The 24,856-nt window shown below is 41.1% G+C and overlaps 1 protein-coding gene across 2 annotated transcripts; it reads right to left on the bottom strand.

Annotated features, from left to right (window-relative positions):
* Positions 1-233: 233 nt before the first annotated feature.
* Positions 234-20,073, bottom strand: LOC148037359 (autophagy-related protein 8d-like). Of its 2 annotated transcripts, none has more exons than XM_087676264.1 (5): positions 19,767-20,073; positions 19,611-19,666; positions 1,066-1,118; positions 802-982; positions 234-684 (listed from the first exon to the last, which is right to left on the bottom strand). In XM_087676264.1, exons 1-4 carry the CDS (start codon positions 19,804-19,806, stop codon positions 802-804), a joined length of 330 nt encoding a protein of 109 aa, XP_087532390.1. In that variant the 5' UTR covers positions 19,807-20,073; the 3' UTR covers positions 234-684. The 2 variants fall into 2 exon arrangements, with proteins under 2 accessions (XP_087532390.1, XP_087532389.1); XM_087676263.1 differs by having other exon boundaries at positions 319-684; positions 864-982; positions 19,767-20,062.
* Positions 20,074-24,856: the final 4,783 nt, after the last annotated feature.

The raw sequence follows: 24,856 nt of genomic DNA, 5'->3' as shown, positions 1-24,856 counted from the left end.
CTCTCTCTCTCTCTCTCTCTCTCTCTCTCAATCACTTTCTCACATGCTGGAGTGTCTGGGAGCCAGCAGAGTAAGGTATTGTCATTTGAAATCAACATTACAGACAATTTATCTTTAAGCCGACTGTTACCAATGGGACCTGAAACATTCCAGTGGTGAGTGCATGGTAGATTTTTACATCCTGTTGTCTTCCCTTACTTTGAATTCAAAGCATCAAGAATCAGCACTAAATGTAAAACAAAGGGTTATTGAAGGATTATAAGCACAACTGTAACATCTGGGACGAAGTTCACCAGGTCAAGTCTCTTAGTCTGGGGATTGTCATTTGAAGTGGCTTATATACAGACAAATAATATGGAGTTGTACAAAGGCCAACAAGGACCCCAATTGGATTTGCATACAATGTTGCAAGTACTAAGACTTGCACAGTAATGTTGTAGGATCACTGGTGTAGTTCTCTTTCCTTTGTTGAGTTGCTGTACAACTACAAAACTAGCCCATACACCCATACACTGTACATAGCAAGTCTCATTAATACCCATTTGGTTTCTTTTTCGTTTTTTTCTGAAGAAATCAGAAACCACCTATCCCTGCTCTAACCAAAAGTCTTTTCACCACTGTAATGTATGTAGAGAAACCCATCTGGATCCTTGTAGTCCTTGTAGATTGAACCCATCAAGGAAGCTGCAGAAACACAAGAAGAAATAATCACCACATACCTCATCAATGCACCTTATCCTGGCTATGACAAACTAATGACAATGATAATGTTATGCAAGAGAGCAAAGGCATAGCTGCCACCTAAAAGGTGACTTGGCAGGCTAACTCCAACTTTGAAGCCCAAAGAGCCTCAGGGAACTTGCCTATTGGTGGAAGGACATCCCCCACAAAAATGAATAAAGCCTGCCCAGGTCTCAGTTGAAGTCGTCTTCCAATTATGTACACGAACTGCCCAACAGTGAGCTCTTCAGGTACAAGAAACCTGCTTACCCACAGAATGCCCTCAGAAAAAACACAACATAAACATAATCAGACTAGCACCCCTGAAAAAGAATGGGCTCTTACTTCTTCTTCTCCATCTCTGGTAAATCAGTCTTTGAAGCTCTTTCAACAATAACCTGAAAAAGGACAAAGGTAATCATCGAAAGCATCCTCTACATCAAAATCCAAAAGACCTACAACATTAATAATTAGATCATTGATGACTCTTACAAGTGTACTAGCTCAAAACCTGCACTGCACTTTTCTCTGACAAGTAAATAACTCACCTGACACCACAAATGATACACAAGACAGTTCACAACAACCTATCTCTGCAAAAATAACGCCAAAGGCCATACTAAAAGATTAGGAGATAGACCCGGAATGGAGGACCCTTGGCATGCAGCAATACATGTGCCAGAAGCAGGGCAGTGTTGAGCATTTAGCATTACTTGAGAAGATCAGAACAACTTGCTCATGCACTGCTAACACTTGGTTACCAAGGTCATCAAATGGGAGAGAGTACAATAATGGAAGGGAAGAGCAACAAAGAAGGCAACCATTGATCCCAACCAATCTGCAAACAACTACCTAGCCTACATCTAGAAGTGAATTGATCAACCTTACCGAAGAGGTAACCATGTGTCAAGGGACAGATGCAACTCACCTTGATCCCATCCGGGGCCATCGTATAGCATTGCAAGGAGATGTGCTCATAAGGGATATGGCAAGGCCATTATCATAAACAAGTAAAAATATTCTGAATGCATAAATATATGTTTGAGGAAGGCTATTACTCTAGAACATACGGTGGTAAAACTGAGAGCAATGAGATACAGCCTTCCAGTTCAGCAGAAAAAGAAGAGTGCACATCATGCTCTAGGGCATTTCCTTGTGCCCATTTCTTTCGCTCTTGAGCTAACTTTTTTTGGTTGATAAGGAAAAAATTCTAAGCCCCTAAAAACTAAAACTACAAAGTGCTGGTTAACAAAGGGGTAATCTTACCCCAAAGAACAGGCTAGAATCCCCTAACCATTATTATAGCATGCTCTTATGAGCAATATGCTAATAAAACCACCCATACAAAATCCAAAGCTTGATAAAACATTAATGTTGGGTTCATCCAAAACATCTTCAAAATTTAAATGTAACCTTCAATTTTGAGTTGACCTCTAAATGAAATACCTCTAAAATTACATAATTACCTCAAAAAAAAAAGATTCTAGAAACATGCCACTGTTTTGCCTTAAAATTGGTAGAGCACATGCATTGCTATCACACTCCACCCTCTCCTCCTTGCTAGGTACCAAGGGGTGCACATGCCTTGCTACCTTTTATCATATGTGGATGCAACAATGGAAGCATAGAAGAATGCTGAAACAAACTGCTGAACACAAAACAGAAGAGAGAGAAAAAAGAAAAAACAAGGACGCTGCAAAGCAGAACACAGAGACATGCTCGGGAAATGGAGTCCACATACCAAACATGAGACAATCACGTACAACAGTGAGTCATTGTGTCGGCACTACACTCGCTCCCTCTCTCCAACAGCACATGCACTAGATTCTACAATGTGGAGGAGGGAGCCAAAACATAAAGGCCAAAAATATGACAATAATGTGATCAGGTCTGCCAGCATTTAATGCTGATCAGCCAGCAATAAATGCCCAAATCACCATCATAATGACAAATAAAAAATGCCTCAAATACTCAGTGATGCATGTCCCACTAAGGCACATGCCTAGACTCACTCATTAGCTGACTAGACTGCTAACACCCTCTCTCAGATCATGGATGATCTGATACAATGCAATGACACGATGATAATGACTAAGTATAGTCCATACAACAAAGACCACCAAAATAGAACCATCGATACCCAACCAATGGGTGATCGAGCCACCACCAAGGTACCTCGAAGAAAACTTGATGTCAATGTCAATGTCAATCATACAAGATCCTGAAAATAGAGAAGAACCATAACAACTCGTTGTGTCTATCCGCATCATTGTTGGCCATCTTTGCCCTAAAGGTTGAGGATTCCATTACATCTAAACCTAATTGATGCATAAGCTTTTCTGTCATGACACAAACCTCTGCTCCACTATCGATGTATGTTTTTCGAATCCGTTGACCTTTGATTTGAGACTCCACTAAAGGCACTATATCTTTGAGGCTAGATGCCTTGATTGCACTAACCATTTTACCTTGCCTTGCCATTGTGCTTACCATTTTTTACCATTGTCGTCGTAGCTTTGGAGAGGCAAAAGGTAGTTGTGGTAAAGTAATTTTTGGCCCTTGAGAGCTCAAATCTACTATTAAATCCCACTATTAGATCATAAGGTTGTATTCGAGAACCCAAAGGGAAGTCGAAGATATCAATTTTAGACCTAGTTCGAGTCTTTCTCTTCTTCCCTTCATCTCTAAGTGCCCGTGAAGTACTTGCCTCATTGATTGCTTCCTTGCTTGCCTCAATTTGGACACGTACCCGCTTAATAGGCATGGTCTCTACTACATTTACCTTCATCTTACCTCTCGCTATTTCTTCTTGGAGCCTTCTATCCCTGACCACCTCCTCTATTTTTATGATATTAACAATTGGTTGAACAGCAGAGGTTTCAGCTTGAACATAAGATGGTTGTAAAATTGCAGGTCGTGACTGCTCTTGATCTTGAGTCCTAGCACGAGGAGAGCAAGGACATCTAACAGGGTGATCATATCTTCTAGAGTGAGGACAATTGTACATGCCATGTCCATTTTCTCCACAGTTGTAACACAACATCTCCCTTGCTTCACGTTGCATTTGTGGTCGATTCCCACCATTTCCCTCGATAGGTCTTCTTGCACCTTGCACAAGATTCTCTCAAACCCTCTAGTTGATTAGTAAGATTATTTATTTGTTAGATCATGTCTTCTTAACCTCTAACAAGGCCTGGTGCATTAGATACATTTAGAAACTTAAGAGGTCTTCATAGTTGTGATGTTGTTTCCCAAAACTGCTTGGCTAGCTTGGGCTTGGTAGAGAATCTTTCGATTCTTTTTCCTAGTGATTCTCAAAGCATCTTCAAAAGTGTTTGAAAATTTCACCTTTACTTTCTCTCTGAGCAAGGGGTACAAACCTGAAATAAATCAATCCTTTTGAAGGCAATTTGAAGCTCTCTCACCAGGATTCAGTGAGTCTGACCACTGCTCCCAAAGCTTCAAAAACCCTTCCTTATAAGTTGCATAACCATAAGGATCACTTTGATGGAGGGTCAAAAGCCGTTACCATAACTCTTCAGCTAAGTTAGTTTGTTGAAATCTCTGCAAAAAAGCTGCCTTCAATCCCTTCCATTCAGCTCTTTGGGCCAGATTTAGAGTTTGGAACCACATTCTAGCTTATTCCTTTAGCACAAAAGGAAAAGCTCTCAACTTTAATGCTTCATCATCCCTCCCAGAGACAAGGAAGGCCATCTCAAGGTTGTCCAAAAAATCCACTGCATTTTTCCCATGGCACCAAAAGAAGCTTTGAAATGTCATGTTGCCTTAGTAGAGTACAAAGATGAATACGTCTAGACTTAAGTTGTATTTTATGAGAGAATGATAAATGGGTTCACAGATGCATTGATTTCAACAAGACGTCTAGGCCCCAGTATGCTTCTAATAATGCCTTGAAATCTAAGCTTTGTACTGGCTACAATATACACAATTTGCATAGCAAGAGGTTGGATCGATCCATATAACTCGCAGTGATTCATGAGAAACTATTATAATAAAATAAAGACATGTACATTGAAGGATGCATTGTAGTCTAGCATTGAGAAGATAATAGGTTCTGGTGATACAAAAATCTCTCTTAATCTTTCAGTCCCAAAGTACATGACAAGACACTGCTGTAAGAAAATCTTCCTACTGATGCATACATTAACTCAGATGTTTTGTACAGAGTGGAAGGTGTAGAAATTCGGGCCATTATTATTATTCATAAGTGGAGACTACTTAAGGGAGTAGAGGGAATGCATTTTTTTGAATTATAAATGATTTTTCCCAGAGTGTTTCTTTCTGGAACCCACCAACTTTGCTATACAGAGAATTTTCTCACCAGTGATTGTTCTTACCTTAGTGTGTCTATCCTCGGCGACATATATTTCATAAGGTATGATAGCAACCTTTTCAACCACACCCAACCTTCGAGCTAGCAACAGTTGAAGGTAGTCTCCATACTTTGCACCTCTACAAAACTCCACACCGTTCATGCATAGTGGTCCTCCTTTGATGCAGATAAGGGTAGAGAGAGGAATTTGATGATTTGGAGACGAGGACCTCCCGAAAGGGCTTTTACTTTGTTTGCAAAATACTCACCACAATTATGAGAACCTAACAATTGATGGCAACATGATTTTTTCTGATGTAAAAGAATGGAATTTCTAAGGCGAACACCCTTTACCCGCATACGTGCCGTCATCCAATAGGCATACTTCCTTTCTTGGGCTTCCTTGGGAGACCATTATGGGAGTCGTGGACTTCGACCAGCTTCAAAAAGAGTTGGTGAAGGCGTTGGAGAAGAGCCACTTGGAGCACTTGTTGTAGAGGATGCACCACTATATGTTGTATCGTCCCGCATAAGAATGTAGATAATTGTGGATGAGAATGTCCTCAGTGGGGGCACCAATTTATAACGAAGAAAATTCGGTATAGCAGCCTCTATACTATGCCAAACTCCCTTCTGCCACAAAGTCAATGAGGTAAGGGCACCACCTAGTCATGGAAGAGCGCTCTAGGACGCTATGCAAGAGGAAGAGGAGCTAGTGAGGGAGAAGAGAGGAAAACTGTGAGAGAGAGAGAGAGAGTGAGTGAGAGAGAACTACAAAAAATAGATAAATCAATAAAACTTAAAGAGAACACAAGAGTTGGAGAACCCTCAAGACGCAACCAATATACACAATATGGACACCAATAGCATGGGTTTATTACATTGTAGAGCATACATAAGCTATAGTAAGGGAATGAACTGCATAAGCTCATGAGAGAGAATGGGGAAAACTCAATAGGGCTAAAGAAAGCCTCTTGGCTCTCTCTTGTAAATTACAGAGGAGAATGCCTCTTTATATAGACCTTGAGAGTTTTTAGGGAGGAGGTTAAGATAGAATAGGAATTAACACCACCAAAGCTGCATTAAGGCGGTTCCACCAATGTGGAAGCTCCATCTAGATGTTTTCTTGACCAATTTTGTACGTAATCAAGTTCCATCATAGGTGAGTTATCTCTATTATCCCCCCCATAGCTTGAGTCTAAGAGCTCTCCAATAAAAAAATATAGAGAATCTTCATAAAATAAAATCATATCTAGCAATAATGGAGAGAGAGTAGTGAGAATTCATACATTACTACTACAATTAAGGATGATTTGAGGGCGATTTAGGAGGGAAATTCTAATGGTCATACATTACTACTACAATTAAGGATGACTTGAGGGTGATTTAGGAGGGGAATTCTAACGGTTTATTAGCTTGAGAGAGAGGAGAAGAGAGGGGAAAGGGTTGGGAGTCTAACGAATGATGTTTTATGGAACTTAGGGTGATTTAGGAGCGAAATTCTAATGGTTTATTAGCTTGAGAAACCATTAGAATTCCCCTCCTAAATCACTCTCAAATGCTTCCATAAAACATCCTTCATTAGTCTCCCAACCCTTTCGCCTCTCTTCTCCTCTCTCTCAAGCTAATAAACCATTAGAATTCCCCTCCTAAATCACCCTCAAATCATCCTTAATTGTAGTAGTAATATATAAATTCACACTACAAGAGAGAGTCAAGAGACCTTCTTCAGCCCTATTGAGTCTTTCCCATTCTCTCTCATGACCTCATGCAGTTCATTTCCTTACTATAGCTTATGCATGCGGTACAGTGTAATAAGCCCATGCTATTGGTATCCATATTGTGTATATTGATTATGTCTTGAGGGTTCTTCATTCTTGTGCTCTCTTTAGTTTTATTGATTCATCTATTTTTTGTAGTTCTCTCTCTCTCTCTCTCTCTCTCTCTCTCTCTCTCTCTCTCTCTCTCTCTCTCAGAGTATTCCTCTATTCTCCCTCACAAGCTGCTCTCTCTCTTGCATAGCGTCCTAGTCTGCTCTTCCATGACTAGATGGTACCCTTACCTAATTCACTTTATGGCAAAAGGGAGTTTGGCATAGTATAGAGGCTGCCATACCGAATTTTCTTCGTCATAAATTGGTGCCCCCGTTGACAAACATTCTCATCCACAATTCTCTACCTCCTTGTGCGGGACGATACAACAGATAGTGATGCATCCTCTACAACAATTGCTCCAAGTGGCTCTTCTCCAACACCTTCACTAACTCTTTTCGAAGCTGATCGAAGTCTATGACTCCCACAATGGTCTCCCAAGGAAGCCTAAGAAATGAAGTATGCCTATCGGATGACGGCACGTATGCGGATAAAGGGTGTTCGCCTTAGAAATTTCATTCTTTCACAACAGAAAAAATCATGTTGCCATCAATTGTTAGGTTCTCATAATTGTGGTGAGTATTTTGTAAACAAAGTAAAGGCTCTATCGGAAGGTTCTCGTCTCCAAATCATCAAATCCCTCTCTCTCTGGCCTAATCCACATCAAAGGAGGACAACTATGCATGAACGGTGTGGAGTTTTGTAGAGGTGCAAAGTATGAACACTACCTTCAACTGTTACTAGCTCGAAGATTGGGTGTGGTTGAAAAGGTTGCCATCACACCTTATGAAATATATGTCGCCGAGAATAGACACACTAAGGTAAGAACAATCACTGGTGAGAAAATTCTCTGTATAGCAAAGTTGGTGGATTCCAAAAAAAAACACTCTGGAAAAAATCCTTTATAATTCAAGAAAATGCATTCCCTCTACTCCCTTAAGTAGTCTCCACTTATGAATAATAATGATGGCTCCAATTTCTACACCTTCCACTCTGTACAAATCATCCCAGTTAATGTATGCATCAGTAGGAAGATTTTCTTCCAGTAGTATCTTGTCATGTACTTTGGGACTGAAAGATTAAGGGAGATTCTTGTATCACCAGAACCTATAATCTTCCCAATGTTAGACTACAATGCGTCTTTCAATATACATGTCTTTATTTTATTATAATAGTTTCTCATGAATCACCACGAGTTATATGGACCAATCCAACCTCTTGCTATGCAAATTGTGCATATTATAGCCAGTACCAAGCTTAGATTCCAAGGCATTATTAGAAGCATACTAGAACCTAGACGTCTTGCTGAAATCAATGAATCTGTGAACCCATTCATCCTTCCCCTCATAAAATACAACTTAAGTCTAGACGTGTTCATCTTTGTACTCTACTAAGGCAACATGACATTTCAAAGCTTCTTTGGGCGCAATGGAAAAAATGCAGTGGATTTTTTGGACAACCTTGAGATAGCCTTCCTTTTCTCTGGGAGGGATGATGAAGCATTAAAGTTGAGAGTTTTTCCTTTTGTGCTAAAGGAATAAGCTAGAATGTGGTTCCAAACTCTAAATCCGGCCCAAAGAGCTAAATGGAAGGGATTGAAGGCAGCTTTCTTGCAGAGATTTCAACAAATTAACTCAGCTGAAGAGTTATGGCAACGGCTTTTAACTCTCCATCAAAGTGACCCTTATGGTTATGCAACTTATAAGGAAGGGTTTTTGAAGCTTTAGGGACAATGGTCACTCACTGAATCCTGGTGAGAGAGCTCCAAATTACCTTCAAAAAGATCGATTTATTTCAGGTTTGTACCCCTTGCTCAAGGAAAAAGTAAAAGTGAAATTTTCAAACACTTTTGAAGATGCTTTGAGGATCACTAGGAAAAAAAATCGAAAGATTCTCTACCAAGCCCAAGCTAGCCAAGTAGTTTTGGAAAACAACATTACAACTATGGAGACCTCTCAAGTTCTCCCAAAATGTATCTAATCCACCAGGCCTTGTTAGAGATAAAGAAGACATGATCTAACAAATAAACAATCTTACTAATCAACTAGAGAGTTTGAGAGTGAATCTTGTGCAAGATGCAAAAATACCTATCGAGGGGAATGGTGGGAATCGACCACAAATGCGGCAACAAGCAAGGAAGATATTATGTTACAACTGTAGAGAAAATGGATATGACATGTACATTTGTCCTCACCCTAGAAGATATGATCACCCTGCCAGAGGTCCTCGACAACAAGCCCTTCTCGTGCTAGAACTCAAGAGCAAGAGCAATCACGACCTGCAATTTTACAACCATCTTATGTTCAAACTGAAACCTCTGCTGTTCAACCAAATGTTAATTGCATAAAAATAGAGGAGGTGGTCAGGGATAGAAGGCTCCAAGAAAAAATAGCGAGAAGTAAGATGAAGGTAGATGTAGTAGAGACCATGCCTATCAAGTGGGTACATATCCAAACTAAGACAAGCAAGGAAGCAATCAATGAGGCAAGTATATCATGGGCGCCTCGAGATGAAGAGAAGAAGAGAAAGACTCGAACTAGGTCTAAAATTGATATCTTCAACTTCCCTTTGGGTTCTCAGCCACAACCTTATGATCTGATAGCATATGTGAGCTCTGAAGGGCCAAAAATTACTTGGCCACAACTACTTCATACCTCTCCAAAGCTACGACGACAATGATCAAAAATGGTAAGCACAAGAGCAAGGCAAGGTAAAATGATTAGTGCAATCAAGGCATATGGCCTCAAAGATATAGTGTCTTTAGTGAAGGCTCAAATCAAAGGTCAACGAATTCGAAAAACATACATCGATAGTGGAGGAGAGGTTTGTGTCATGACAGAAAAGCTTATGCATCAATAAGGCTTAGATGAAGTGGAATCCTCAACCTTTAGGGCAAAGATGACCAACAATGATGCGGTCACATGTGTGGATGTAGTGAAAGCTTTGAGAGTTTCTGTTTTTGAAATCACTACAGCAGTGGATGTTTATGTGATACCAGTAAAGGGAGAAGGATATCTCCTCATCCTAGGGAGACCTTAGCCTATGGGCATCGGAGCTAGGCAAGATTGAGCAACTAGGGATCTGGAGTTGAGGCCACGTAAGGTGGATGGCCACGATCAAAAGGTGATTTATAACTTGAAGAGTGGGTGTCAAGAGAATCTTGAACTAGAAACGTCTGCCAATGAGTGGAGCTCAAGTAGATGTTCCTCATCGGTAGAAAAGGAAGAGAGTTCAAGTGGAGAGAGTGATAGCACTCTTGAAGTTATGGGCGTTACCTTAAAGGAACCTACCTCATCAGAAGACAATCCAAGAATCCAAGGAGAAGATGTGTGGGATGCTAGCCTAGAGAAGATGATATCCAAGGATATAAAGGATAAAGAAGAAGGCAACCCAAGAATCCAAGGAGAATATGTGTAGAATGCTAGCCTAGAGAAGATGATATCCAAAGATATAAAGAATGAAGAAAGGAAGGGTTATGTGAATGTTCTCAAGAAACATGCATCATTGTTTATTTCTAATTATACTTACATTACAGGTGTCACTGCAGTGAAGCATCACATCCAACTCAAAGAAGAAAGCAAACCTGTAGTACAAAGATTGAGCAGACTGGGAGTTGTGCAACAGGATGCACTGTTGACGAAGGTGAAGAGACTCTTGAATGCAAGATTCATATACCCAGTGGAAGATTCAGAATGGGTCTCCCCAGTAGTAGTGAGACCAACAAAGAGGAATTATTTTCTTCTCCCATTTCAGGATGAAATCTTGAATGAAGTAGCGGGACATGAGCGGTATACAGTGTGTGATGGCTACTCTGGCTACTTCCAGATTCGCATTGTAGAGGAGGATCAAAAGAATACTACTTTCATCACACCATGGGGCTGTTTTGCCTTTCGGGTCATGCCCTTTGGTCTCACAAATGCCCCAGCAACCTTTCAACGATTCATGAATATGGTCTTCCAACCTTACTTTGGAGAGCTCTTGGACTCAAGCTATGGGGGGGAGAATGGAGACAACACACCTATGATGGAACTTAATTAAGTACAAAATTGGTCAACAAATCATCTAGATAGAGCTTCCACATCGGTGGAACCGCCTTAATGCAGCTTTGGTGGTGTTAATTCTTATTCTATCTTAACCTCCTTCCTAAACACCCTCAAGGAAATCACGAGATGTTTAGGGAGAAGGTTAAGATAGAATAGGAATTAACACCACCAAAGCTGCATTAAGGCGGTTCCACCAATGTGGAATCTCTATCTAGATGTTTTGTTGACCAATTTTATACTTAATCAAGTTCCATCATAGGTGAGTTGTCTCCATTCTCCCCCCCATAGCTTGAGTCCAAGAGCTCTTCTATAAAAAAAATATAGAGAATCTTCATAAAATAAGATCATATCTAGCAATAATGAAGAGAGAGTAGTCAGAATTCATACATTATTACTACAATTAAGGATGATTTGAGGGTGATTTAGAAAGAGAATTCTAATGGTTTATTAGCTTAAGAGAGAGGAGAAGAGGGGAAAAAGGGTTGGAAGTCTAATGAATAATGTTTTATGAAAGTATTAAGTGTGGAGAAGAAAATATGGGTGTGTATAAAATTGGGAGGTGGTCTCTACCACAGTTGAAAAAAGTTGACATTCACCATTTTAGCCATATCTCCCGACTCGTAGCTCCAAAAAATTATTAAAAAATACCAGCCGAAACTTTAGCTTACGCGTTACAATTTTCATTTTGAAAAGTTTTTTTGGATCGAAATGGAAGTATTTTTAAAAAATCTTACAAAATCATGTGCTTGATTTTTCTTCCACTAATGCTTCCAAGAAGAGTCTCATTCGTTTGAATTATCATAAGGCTCCAAAGCCATGACATTATGAGCCTCACATGCCCTTTGGATGGCTCCAAATCCATATCATGTCTTTTCTTTTCACATTACACATTTTCCCTTCACCTTCCTCCATTGATCTCTACTCTTCACCTCCCCTTGGTAAACTGGTCCATGAAATATTTCCATCCAGTGATTTCTTGGATTTCCTAAGAGGTTATTCCCACCCTCTTCTTTATTTCAAACCTCCAAATGTACAAAAAATCAACAAAGTGTTAGATAAATATTTTTTTTTATTTTCTCGGATCACATTCTATATGCCCAACATATGTTGAAAATTACCAACCAACATATTATAATATAAGACTCGCAAAGAATCTCAAATACATTGTCAGATTATCATGTGACATCTTCATTTCTCATGAGGTCAACTTATTTAGGAAAACCAAATCATAGCATAGCATAACCAAGCATAAACCATGGCTAAAGCATCAATGGCATCATAACATATATTATTGTCCATGGAACTAGATGTAAACCATTGAAAACTGAGCATAGTCTGATCATAAACTGATCACTTGCTGATCAATGAATGCAAAAATTGATGCAAAATTGATCCAAAAAATGACCATAAATGATTCTCAAGCTGAGCTAAAACTGATCAGAGTTTTTGTTCAAAATTGAGACAAAATTCATACTAAATTGATCATAGACTGATGCAAAAGTATAGTTCCAGTGTCCGGGTGAAACTCATACTCATCAGCATACATCTCACATTGACTAGTACACTAAGTAGTGACCTCATAGCAAACATAATGTCAGCGCAGTACCTTGAATGCATGCTGAATACATCCAAGATCCACTACATACAAGAGCTTTCCATTATTGAGGAGCGGAAGTGTTAGCTCCTTCACAAGCATCAGGTAATACTTTGGACCTCTACTCTGTTGAACCTGATTGAGCCCTAAAGTCGCTCTACCTGAAAAGCATCAAGGTAAAGTTGCAACAACTGAGGATGGTCTGCCAAGCCATCCTTCTCCATCCATTTGGCATCCATTGTTAAATAATTACGAAACTTCACCAAGTGCCTTATGAAACCCTTACCCGTGATCTTCCTCTCTTTATGTGCCAAAATCTACTCTTGTACTAGTATTTCATCGAGCTCTTCAACCTTCGGCTGAATTTCATCAAAGATATCCTCTAGCACATCTCCATAAAAAGGTCTAAGCAAGCTCACATGAAAGGCATTGCGTATCCGCCAGTGTGGAGGCAATTTCAGCCTATAGCCTGCATCACTGATCCTCTCCCAACACTTGGAATGGCCCATAGTATCTCATAGGCAGCTTTGGATACAATCGCTCTTTACCCTTTATCTTTTTCAGCTATGCTTTTCAAATCGCAGCAATACATACTCGCCCTCTGCAAAGTGCAAAGCACGCCTACGACGATCAACTACTCTCTTAGTAAGTTGAAAGCTGATTTTTTCATTACTTTGGAAATAGCAAAAGCAGATACAACAAGGCCAGATTTCCCTTTCAATTTTATATCCAAAGTATGAACTTTGCCTCTATGGAAGAGGGTCACAATCAAATCATGAGTATCAATCACTACATGCACACAATGACACCAAGGCATACCAAGCACGACGTCACATCCTTTCAATGGAGCAATAAAAAACTCTTTGATGTCCACATAACTTTCAGTGTGCAAACAAAGCTTTAAAATGATAGGAGTGACGAACTCTGCATATCCCTTGCATGTCATACTAATCTCACCCATGGGCCCTATCTCACTCTCTAGTGCCTAAATGAGCTGTCATATCAAGAGAGATGAAAATTTCACCGTGCCCCTGGATCAAGAAAAATCAATGCATGTCGCTCTCTGATTTTGCCCCATGTCCTACAAAGTTCAGTACTATCTTGACTAGGCTGATCTGCCACTATATCAAGCACTAAACTAGCAATGGTTTTGTCTTTCTTTCCCTTATTATCATCCTTTTCAATTTGCTATTTATAAGGACAGTTGCATACCAAATGCCCTTCCTGTTCACAAATATAGCATTAATTTGCAGCCATCAAGTCCCTACGTCGTACATCACTTTTCCCACTCTTTCTCTGCAATCTATTCCTCTTTCCAGCCCTATTTTCAGATCTGCCTCGGTTTTCAGCTTTATTTTCAAATTTACCCTTTTTCTCAATCTTTGCCTCTTTGACATGTGACTTGACATCATCATTGTGGAATCCTACATCCTTTCCACGCAGCAATGTGTCCGCTATAGTAGCAGTTTCTATAAGCTGAGACATGCTGGAAATAGTGGACTTATGCAAAAATCTTGAATACCCTTCGGCAAACCACAAATATACTTCTCCACCTACTTATGGAGGGGTACTGTGTGATAAAAAGTAATTGGCACCAATGCATCCCAAAACTTCTTATTATAGTGATCCAAGTTCTTGTAGTCTTTGGAATTCAACTTATTCCAAGTTGTCATAATGTCTACTTCAAAGGTACTTGTCAACCAATTTGAAGCAAACATTTGCTTGAACTGGACCCAAGTGGTAGGTGACTTCCCTTGAATAAGAAGTGTAGACCACCACTACAATGCATTTCCCTTGAAAAACGTGGCTACCTTACATATCTTAGATGCCTCTATGAAGTTACCTCCAGAATAGGCTGCATCAAACTGCTGAATAAAAACAAGTGCTTTCAGCCTATCTTGTGCACCACTGAAAGGCTCAAACTTCATGCTTTTGCCACCTTCATCATAGTCCTTCAGCGGCCTATGGCAGTCCAGTTATCATAAATGGGCTGTTGCACAAAGGGTCCATTGGCCGTATTTGCATAAAAACCAGTACTATTTAAAGTACCTACACGACCAGCACCAAATCATTGTGCTCCAGCAATCCCTGGGGTGCCGATACATATCCATATGGCCTGCTTTGTGACCCAGGCATCATGCCTATACTACCATACATGGGATTATGCATTCCACTTGCATTACTTGGATACATTGGGTATTGAAAGCCATACATTGGCTGCTACATACCATACGGATTTGTGCCATACATTCCCGTATGCGGTGCCTGTCCAACCATAGCATGAAAAATGGTACCACCACCAAAGCATCCTTGCTGTCCCATGCTTGCATGTGCATAATTGCATTATTGCCCATGTTCCCATGGATTGGAACTACCAAGTTGACCATTCATTCGCACTTGCTGCCCCACGGATACCAACTGTTTGTGCCCATCAGGCATTTTGGGCTCTTCTAAAGTAGGCTTAAGCATTTCTTTCGTGGCTATCTCGAAGCTGTAGAAAGTGTCTTCTTCTCTTTGCCTTTGTTGTTCTTCTTTGGGGCATTCAATAAAGAGTAAACTGCAGATCCTTTGCCAATTCAACAAAAAGATTTCCTGATGTACTCATTCGATCCTTTAAGCTATCATCAAATTCTTCAGTCCCTTGCTAGTCATCAACCTCTTTATGCATTGAAGTCCCGACATTTGGGTCATTTCCCACATTTTCCACATGTTGTCCATGCTGAGAACTATTCCCAACATCAATCATTGCAAATCTGAAAATACAAATTTACCAACTGATCTTGAACAATGAACACCCGATTGACCCCAAAATTGGCATCCCTTTCAGTATTTCTTTAGCTTTATTGAAGAAAAAGCTGATTTACAATGGGATTCTCCCAATCCCCTTCGCAATCCACACTCCCCTTACTGTCCAAAGTGACCAGCAAGTCTTCAATCTAATTTGCCCCTTGATTCGGACACTTAATTGGCCTTCACCCACTTCATTGACGATGGAAATGCTCCAAATTCAGTGGTTCACTAGTTCTCCACTTGAATTTAGCTAAATTCACCTTCAGCCCTGAAAAATCCAAGTCTTGGAGCTTCCAATTTCTGACATGCTTTCCAAGGCTACTGCTAAATCCTAATTTCTGCTGTAAATTAGGGTTTACAACAAAGAAATTTGCAATTTCTCAGCCTTCAAGGGTCCAGATGCTGAGATCTTCAAAGCAAGGCTGTGAAATGGCTTGAAGATAAGAGAGAATGCTATAGAGAGAAAAAATTCAAAGTTTTGTCACGAAGAATGATTGGAAATCAGTCAACGTAGCTACTGCCCTATCACAACAGCATGTAGATGCAAAGAACTGAAGAAAATCAATCACTTACTGCTACTGTCCTGTCTCAACAACTTGTAGATGTTATCACCTGTTATTGATTGGTCTTCTCTTGCCCCTAGCTGCCTCAGAAGATCCTCCAATGGCTGCAAACCAGACCAGCAGCATCTCTTCCCTCTCTCTTGCAAGTTGAATCCACTAAAAGTGCCTCTCTCAAATCTCTAAAGACTTTCAATCTTGCATGGGCATTTTTGACAAGTGATAGCCTTTCCAAATGGTTTTTCCAGTATTAGCCATAATTAAATATTAATTTTCAGTCTTTAAATACTGAAAATTAATCTAATAATTATTTTGATGCCCTAAAAAATAATCTGATTTGCCAATTAAAAATTGGCTAAGCAATTTCCATTTCCGAGTGTCTTTGCGCCATCTTTGACCATCAGATTGGCATTAGGTACCATTAAATGCCACTTCTCTAGTATCACCAACTAACACTTATCGCCAAATGAATGATATAGGCCAACAACTAACACTAGATACCACCAAGTACCTATACAGCATAACTTATAGCAACTTTTGTCTTTGACATCCCGTGATTTCATCAGGTGCCAGGCTTGTAAATTTATTCTAAGCCCAATTGCACCTCACATGTGCAACATTTACTTAATCGTGTGATTAAAAATTAATCCACATGTTAAGTGAGGTTTCAAAAATACATGTCCTCATGACAAAAAGTGTACACAAGAGGGAGGAGAGCTCACAAAGTACAAAAAGATCTTGCTTATTCAATTGCTCATGATGTACAACTAATATACTCTCTCTTCTATATTGCGAGAGATCCTTAGGGCTATTTATATAGCCACTAGATAAGCTAGAGCTAGAGTTTTTCCTATCCATTAGTCCATTCACCCTCGCCTTTTCTCATGCACCCTTTCTTACATAGGATTCTCATGCTATTCTTCTAACAAAACATAAAAGGCCGTGTAGATTACACCACATTAATGAGAGCACTTGGTACAACAGGATGGAGAAGATAAGCTAAGCAAAGAAGAGAAGATGATGACTAGAGAGAGATTAATGCAAAAGCAACAACTTGATCACAATCAACAAGAAAGATGGAGCACTCATTAAACGAATGTAGCAATGTGCAGACAACACTGTAATGGATCCAACGAATGCTGCCCAAACAATCTAAAAAAGCATCTACCCACTAGAAAGGATATTCACCTAGACCGAAATAGTGACACCCTAGCAATGAGTGGCCACACACAATAGAAGATGTCCCTATGTTGAGATACCAAAGTCATTAAGTGCATTGTATTCTATTAGTTAATGTTCAAGTTTCCATTTACAACCCCAAAAACGCTTTATTAGTATCACTTTTATTTAGTCCACTCGAGATAGTCGAGGCACGACCCTAGAGAGTTCAATTGCTCATATGCCTGATAGTAGAACATAGCCATATATCCACATTCGTTACACACTTACTCTCTTATTCATTCTTCTTTAGCATTTTGGTTTTTTTTGTTATGTGTTTGTCATAAACTCTTGCATTTCTCCTTGCAAACCCTACTTTCTCTTGATATGGTATCAAAGCATAATGTTCCATCTTTGAATACCTTGCTACAAGGCAATCACATGGGCTACAAAAAAGTGAGGGGCCAAGCTAGACAGACCAATAAATTTAAAAAAGGCAGTGAAGAGACTCAAGAGACCCTGATATCTTGAGTAGATGCAACTAGGGTAAACGCTATTGTCATATGCAAAGGGCTAATGAACAAAGACAACACCAAAGCTCAAAATGTCCATGCCAAACCCTAGCAAAGGCTAAACCAAGATATTGACACAAAGAAAGACAAGCAATCACACGCTCTATCTCACCTATAAAGTTGTAATTGAAGGTGACGTTACGTTTCAACCTATGTTTTCTTGTATCCGGCCTGTCTGTTGAAACCGAACACAAACAAGCTCTCTTCTATCTCAAAAGCCGCATACTTTTGTGGATAATTTTTTTCCTTCTCTCTTGATCCTTGAACATGGATTTTCAAGAAGTTTCTTCTTTTTCCTTACAAGTTGTGGGGATGGGGAGAAAAATAGCCAAGCATGGGATTTAGTCATCATTCTCCAAAAGCTTTCAAAAGATATGCATACAATGAAATGCAAGTATTGTACGCATACATAGGCATTAGAATGGTGGTTCATCGCGCATTAGAGCACATTTTTTAGGCCTAAAAGCATATGATATAATAGCTTAAGAACAACCTCCACAACTAAACATCAAAAAAGTATATAGGAAATTACACATGGGATGCATCCAAATGAGGCAAATATTGATGCCGAGGTAGTTACTTGGGTGAGGCACAAGAAGCTTCTATTGGTGCAAATGTCATAGGCGGCTTGTCATCTTCATGAATACATATGTTTCATCATCAAAGAAACATAGGGTTTCTACTTCTAGCATGCAAGAAAGCTTCAAACAAGCATGGAATCTTCAAGCAAAAAAGAATGCAACTATGGCTATGAACAAGTATTTCCAAGCTAAACGTATCCCACACATTAAACTAAAACCACCTTTCTTTATGGACGTGGTGAGGGCAGTAGGAGAGGTGTGGCCACCCACAAGAAATTATTGGATAAAGTTAGGCATGTTAATGCAGAGTTATATGGTGTGCATGAAAAATGAGCAGAATATGAATGCACCACAGCATGTAATGGTGGCTAGCTAGACAATAGACGAAGACCTATAATCAACATCATGGATACTTCTGTTCATGACACAATGTTTATGAAATATGTTCATACTAGTGGTCAATACAAATCAAGGAAGTACACCTTCGCCACCCTCAAAGGATGCAACCCTAGATATAGGATCTCCAAACATAGTGCAAGTTTGCACGGATGATGCTGCAAATCATGTTTATGTAGGGTAATAATTAAGTAAGAATGGAATCTTGTCTTCTTTACTAGGTGTATTTTTTATATATTTGTTATAAGTTTCTGAGTATGTCATTCCATTGACTAAGGTTAGCAAGTGTTGATAATATCTAAGCTTTCATTGTGGATGAGTGAAGAGCATACTTTGGCTAATTTCCATGATCAGCTCCATGTTGACGACCTATGAAACCACTAATTGCCACCACATAGATATCCCCATAATGTACCCCACATTGCACTTCACAACATATGGTTTTTGGTTCACAATGTCTTGACCAATCCCACAAACAAAACACAATTCATATGAATTGGGAAAGAGATAACTGCAAAGACATGAAGAAGGGAAGATATTAAAAAGTGCCCTAATCGTCTACTGGTTAATGTGTTTTGCAGTACCCTACAGCATCTAACCTGCTCTATGATTCGTGAAACAAAGTGTCATTCTAGCAAGACAACATGAGCATTGCCAGACGCAAACTATCCTGAATTGCTTCATACAAAGACTGTGGTCTATTGCACTGATGATGCACCTAGGATTCACTGCCTGCTGACGACCTGCAGCAAAATCTTCCAGATTTGCACTCATACTACTTGAAAGACGATGAAAGGTAGGTAAAACGAATCGCTTCGTGCTGCACTGACGCTCCCCCCAGGAATCTGCCTAACTCACGGCCTGAAGCAAAACATTCTATATTTCCACACAATACTTATCACGCGCACTAACCGTCACAATTGACATTTAATTGTTCGTAAGACGAAGCCATAGACTGTATAAACAGCTCTGAGAGAGAATGGGAGAAGTACCGGGATCCTATCAGGGTATTTTTCACGCATTTTAGCAGCTTTCGACTTGCGTTCCTCTGCAAAAATCAAAAAGAGAATCCAAAGGTCAGTTACAGGCAGTCAGACGCGCACGTTAGAGGCGCACACACGCACAGGAGGAGAGGATATACTACATACCTAGAGGGTACTCTTTCTTGAAAACAGAGTCGTGCCCCATGGATGATGATCCTGTGAACCAGCGCCGACAAGTCAGCAAGGAGAGAAAAGTAGATCCGCAGAGATAGAGGGAGGGAGGGATGGAGGGAGGCCCGGGAGAGAGATTAGGGTTGCCTGAGCCCCGCTCTTCGTTGTCGTCTTCGTCTGCCTCGCTTTCTTTATTGGGCAAATAAACTGGTTGCCGGTGCGCTGAAAGATGAACCACGAGTGAAGGATGATATCAGAAACCGCGCAGGCCATCCATCAAACTTCCAACCGACTAGCATTTAGGTTGGTTACACACCACCATTTGCCCGCCCACATTGCGCCCAGTTTGTGGGCTCTGAAATTGCGGAACTGGACCGGCGTAGCTTTTTACAAAATAGACGGAAGACCCAATGGGTGTTCCTAATACGCTTCAGATAGACTATGATCTGATCTTTCAGGGCAGGTATGTCTTCAACAGGAGTAGTTCTCTTTCCTGATTTGAGGATGGCTCTATTCCTCAAACACCAAATGTGCTCGAGTGTGATTGCTCTTATGGTGTCCAACAGCAACAGTGAGGTCTTGTCAAGTCCAAACTCCCCGAAAAGGGCAAGCTTCATAGTGACACCATCCTTTAGTTTGGCCTCTCTTAGCCATTTCCTAATGGCTCTCCATACCGGTCTGACAAATAGGACAGTCCCAAAAGAGGTGGGTGGTACTCTTTTCCTCTTTTTTACATCCAGATGCAATAAGGGGGGATTTTAAGAAATTTATTAAGCCTTGCCTGGACAGGTAGCTTATTGAGTACCAGTGTCCACAGGAGGGTGCTTAGTTGGTTGGATTTGGTACCTTTCCACGTTCTTCTTAGCTGTCTCCTCCAAGTGGACATTCGAGTGTGAGGGAACTGTTTTTTCCAAACATCCCAAGTTTGCATGATTACCTGGGCAGATAAGCCATGAATTTGTTTAGACTTCTTAGCAAGCCAAGCTCTTGTGCCTGCCTCAATGACCAGTGATTTTAGGAGATGGGTGTGCTGTGGATTGCTCAGCGGCGGATAAGTCGGCTTGAGGCATTAGTCACACTGAAGTTCTGTTTCACTTAGTCTAAATTGGTGCCTAATGGTAGGCAGGTCCTTCCATGTGGCGGAGGGTGAGTCCCAAACATCCACCCATGACTTTAGTCCTTTAAGGGCCATTTTCCTTGCCAATCTGGGCTGCTCGTGAAAGGGTGTGAAGGGAGGATCATAGGGGAACGGGGAGAGCCAAATGCTAAGCAACAATGAACCATCCTCTTTCTTTTGGGGATCGGGGAGGAGCTTCATTTTCACCTAAGAGAGAGTCCCATAGCTATAGCAGGTCCTGTGCCATTTTGGACTGGGGGATTTTGATCTTCAAATTCCCACATAGCATATCATGCCAGGAGACTTCATGCCATTCTTTGCCATCAATTTTAGCTATTCTAATCCATTCCTTGAGAAGACCTGCCCATGGTTGATAAGTAACAATTCTTTTGAGTGTCGAGAGTGCTAGTCGTTGTGCTTTAGGATAAAAGGAGTCCAGCCCATAACCCTCCCTCTGATCTATCTATAGCAAGAATGGCCCACGGTATTTGCACATAGCCCTTGGCTGAGTCTTTCTTCCACAAGAAATCTCTCACCATCCAGTCTAACTGTTCCTACGAAGTACGATGAAAGGGATCATGGAGGCCATAAAAACCGTAAGTGAGAACAAAACCACCTTGGCTACCACTAGCTTCCCAATTAATGACAACTGAAATTTTTGCCATTTCTCGAACTTATTCTGGATTTTCCCCTTGAACCATTGAAAGCCAGTTTGGAAGAAAGACCTTCACCTATTGGACACCCAAGATACCTTGTGATTTCCCCACATTTGACTAACCTAAAGCCATACTGTAATAGCCATGGATGGGCCTTGTTATAGGTTAAGGCAAGCAATTCCGTCTTGACTTTGTTGATTCTGGAAGCTGATAGACTTGCAAATTCCTGGTAAAGTTCCATCAGGTTATCTAATGAAGTCTTCTCTGCCTGGACTATACTGGCATTATTGTCCGCAAAAAATTGGGTTGCCATATGGGATCCATCTGGGAGGGGTAGTCCTTTAAAAGTGCCAATGGACAGCCTTGCCTAATGGAGAGGTGCCAATGGACAGCCTTGCCTGATTGATACGCGCAGAGGAAATGGCTGGGAAAGCTTTCTGTTCACCATTACACATGACGTGGCATTGTTGAAGAGTGCACCCACCATGCCTAGATAGATGGGGCCAAACCCAAATGCTTGCATTGTAGACATAATGAACTTCCAGTTAATTTTGTCATATGCTTTATCGAGGTCCATGTTGACCAGTACAAAGTCAGTATCTAGCCCCAAAGCATGGTCAATGGAGAAAATAAGGTTGAGAACTACATCCTGAATTTTCCTCCCATAAACAAAGCCATATTGCCTAGGATGTATGACTTTTCCTAACAAGAACTTAATTCTGCCCGATAGCAACTTGGCTAAAATTTTGTAGGTGAAGGGGAGCATGGTCAGAGGCCTCCAGTAGGATGGTTTGGACCTATCCAGAGCTTTAGGCGCAGGCTTTATGAGCCCAACATTACATTCTGCTGGAATCATGCATGTTTTCCTAACCCAGTTGAGGAGATGGACTAATTGTTCAGAACAGGATTCCCAGAGAACTTGGAAAAACTCAGGTTGGAATCCGTCAAGCCCTGGAATCTTCCCTTGCTTCATCCAATCAAGTGTGAATTTGATCTCCTCCTTAGTAAATGGTCTTTCAAGTTGGAGAGCATCTTCAGGCTGGATAGGGTTCACCACAGTCCTGAGGAATCAGTGCGCCCTCATTTGGTAGTTCTCTGGCTCATCGGGCTCATTACCTACAATGTTAGAGAGATGCTCTTTGAATATATGCAAAATTGACCGATCGTCAGTGTGCTTGGTTCCATTAATATCAACAATGTCTGCGATGAGTTCTTTCTTCCGTTTATGCTTGAGTGCACCAAAGAAAAGCGAGGATGGTACATCACCCAGCAGTTTCCATGTCCCCTTGAGCTGCACCTTTGCAGCAGCTACTCTTACTTCCTTAGATTCTCTCAGTGTCTGTTCCACACAGCGAGGAGGGTAGACTGCATATAGCAGTCCTCAGGGTTGTGTTGCAACACTCTTAAAAGTGTTTCTCTTGCCTCAGTTGTGTGCTAGTCCATTTTCCTTCTTTGGTCAGCTTTCTGTTTGCCAAAACTTTTAGCTGCCTTAGTGACAGATTGCAAGCACCTGGTCCATCTGTAGCCAGGTGTGATGCTTTCATCAATAGCATGGGCCCAAACACACTTCATTCGGTGAAGAACTTTGCCTTGTCTTGAAGGAATGAAGTATTCAGTTTAAAGGGAGGAGGACGGGGGTTCTGACTAAGAGCACCATCTTAAAAGTGATTAGGACCGACAGGTGATCAGAAGCTGTCTCTTGGGTTAGGATTCTTACCTTTGTACTACTGCCAAGCCACCATGCATCAAGATTAGCGTAGACTCTGTCAAGTCTGCTGACTCTCCAGGTAGGGCCTACGTGTCTGTTATGCCAAGTGAAGGGCATCAAGTTCTCCTGCTGGAAGAGTAGATTTAGATCTCTCATATCATGATTGCATTGTAGGGCTTCCCATGCTATTCTCTCTCCCACCAACATGGATCCAGAACCACAGGATCGATCTGTTGGTAATAGTGTCATATTCCAGTCCCCTGCAAGCAGAGTTGGGGTGGATTCCAACTTCCCCTTCATCAATTCCCACAAACACTGCCTTTTAGTTGATATATTGGGGGCATATATTTACACTAAAATTATCTCTTCACCACTGATGGAAGCCCTAACCGCAACAGGGGTACCATCACCCTTTTTCCATGCAATCTGAGGTCGGAGTTCATCTTTGACAGCTAAAATGGTCCCACCTTTGCCTCGGGCCAAAGTGTCAGCGTAGATGGTGAATCCTGGGATAGAGATCTTGTCCACATCTTCTCACTTAATTTGATCTCTTGTAGAGCCACAACCAAAGGCTTGTGAGATTTAATAAGCTTCGTGCATCATTTCCATCTCAACTCGCTAGCCAGACCCCTTACATTCCAGGAGAGCAGGGTCGCCTTAGTCGATTGCTTATTCACAGTGAAGCTATTCATGGAAGTCAATTTCAATGTCATCAGAGCCCTCAATAGTTGCATAGACATTGCGGTCAACTAGAGGTTTGTGAGTAATTTTCTTGAGAGACAATCTGGTCTGCTTCTTCTTGACTTTGGTTGTGGTCCATCCGTTCTTTGGCAAGGCGTTTTCCTTTTGTGTCTGTGTGGAGTCGGTAGGATGTTGCTCGCAAGCCCTATCCATGGCATTTATGCGTTCTGTATACTCTGGGTGGGTTTAGCAAGAGGCTTGCCAATTGCCTCTTCTTGTTGCTTCTTCTCCATCTCCGATTCCTTGACCTTAGATGGTTCAGCTTGGGTTTTGTCTTCTTGATCTTGCATTTAAGAGCCATTATTAGATGAAGTAGTGTTTCACTGCTGCATTTTTTTTTGGGCAATTTCGGGCAAAATGCCCGTTCTCACGGCACTTATAACAAGCATCTGGAAAATGAAAGAATTTGAGCTCGACCAGCACCTCAAAGCCCGATGGATCCATGATCTCGAGGTAGTCTGGAGGCTCGTTTCTCCGGTCCCACAACACACAAGCCCATCATTCAACTTTGAGTTTGCTAGAAAGGGTAGCAAGAGAGGGCACATAGAGGACTTTGCCCAGGCCTTGGGCAATTTTCTCAACCTCTTCGTCAACGAGTTGGGAGGTCAGTAAAGGAGACCCATACCATGCATTCGTGCATGAGAACCCCTTCGGGAGAAAATGAAGTACTCCATGGGATTGTATGCACCAAGTTGCCTCTATGCCCCACAGCAGAGCCAATGACCCAGTCACGTTCAGCTTTGGTTCCCACCAAGACCAGGTACAAGTCTTTCCCAATGAATCTGTATTGCTGAAGGGTGGCCTTTCCACCGTAGGTATTGTCGAACCAATGAGAACTCGTCCTCACTAAGAGGGTGTCCCA

This window comes from Lygodium microphyllum, chromosome 4, assembly GCF_053477565.2.
Source record: "Lygodium microphyllum isolate KBCC chromosome 4, Lygodium_microphyllum_v1.1.10, whole genome shotgun sequence".
NCBI lineage: Eukaryota > Viridiplantae > Streptophyta > Polypodiopsida > Schizaeales > Lygodiaceae > Lygodium > Lygodium microphyllum.
This window is presented reverse-complemented; position numbering and strand designations above follow the sequence as displayed.

Excerpts from the sequence above, each read along its gene's own strand:
- LOC148037359 (XM_087676263.1), bottom strand. The coding sequence starts at position 19,806 with ATGGGGCACGACTCTGTTTTCAAGAAAGAGTACCCTCTAG. Across the intron at positions 19,667-19,766 it reads CAAGAAAGAGTACCCTCTAG|AGGAACGCAAGTCGAAAGCT; the intron begins GTATGTAGTATA and ends TGATTTTTGCAG. Across the intron at positions 685-863 it reads GGATGTCCTTCCACCAATAG|CTTCCTTGATGGGTTCAATC; the intron begins GCAAGTTCCCTG and ends GTGTTTCTGCAG.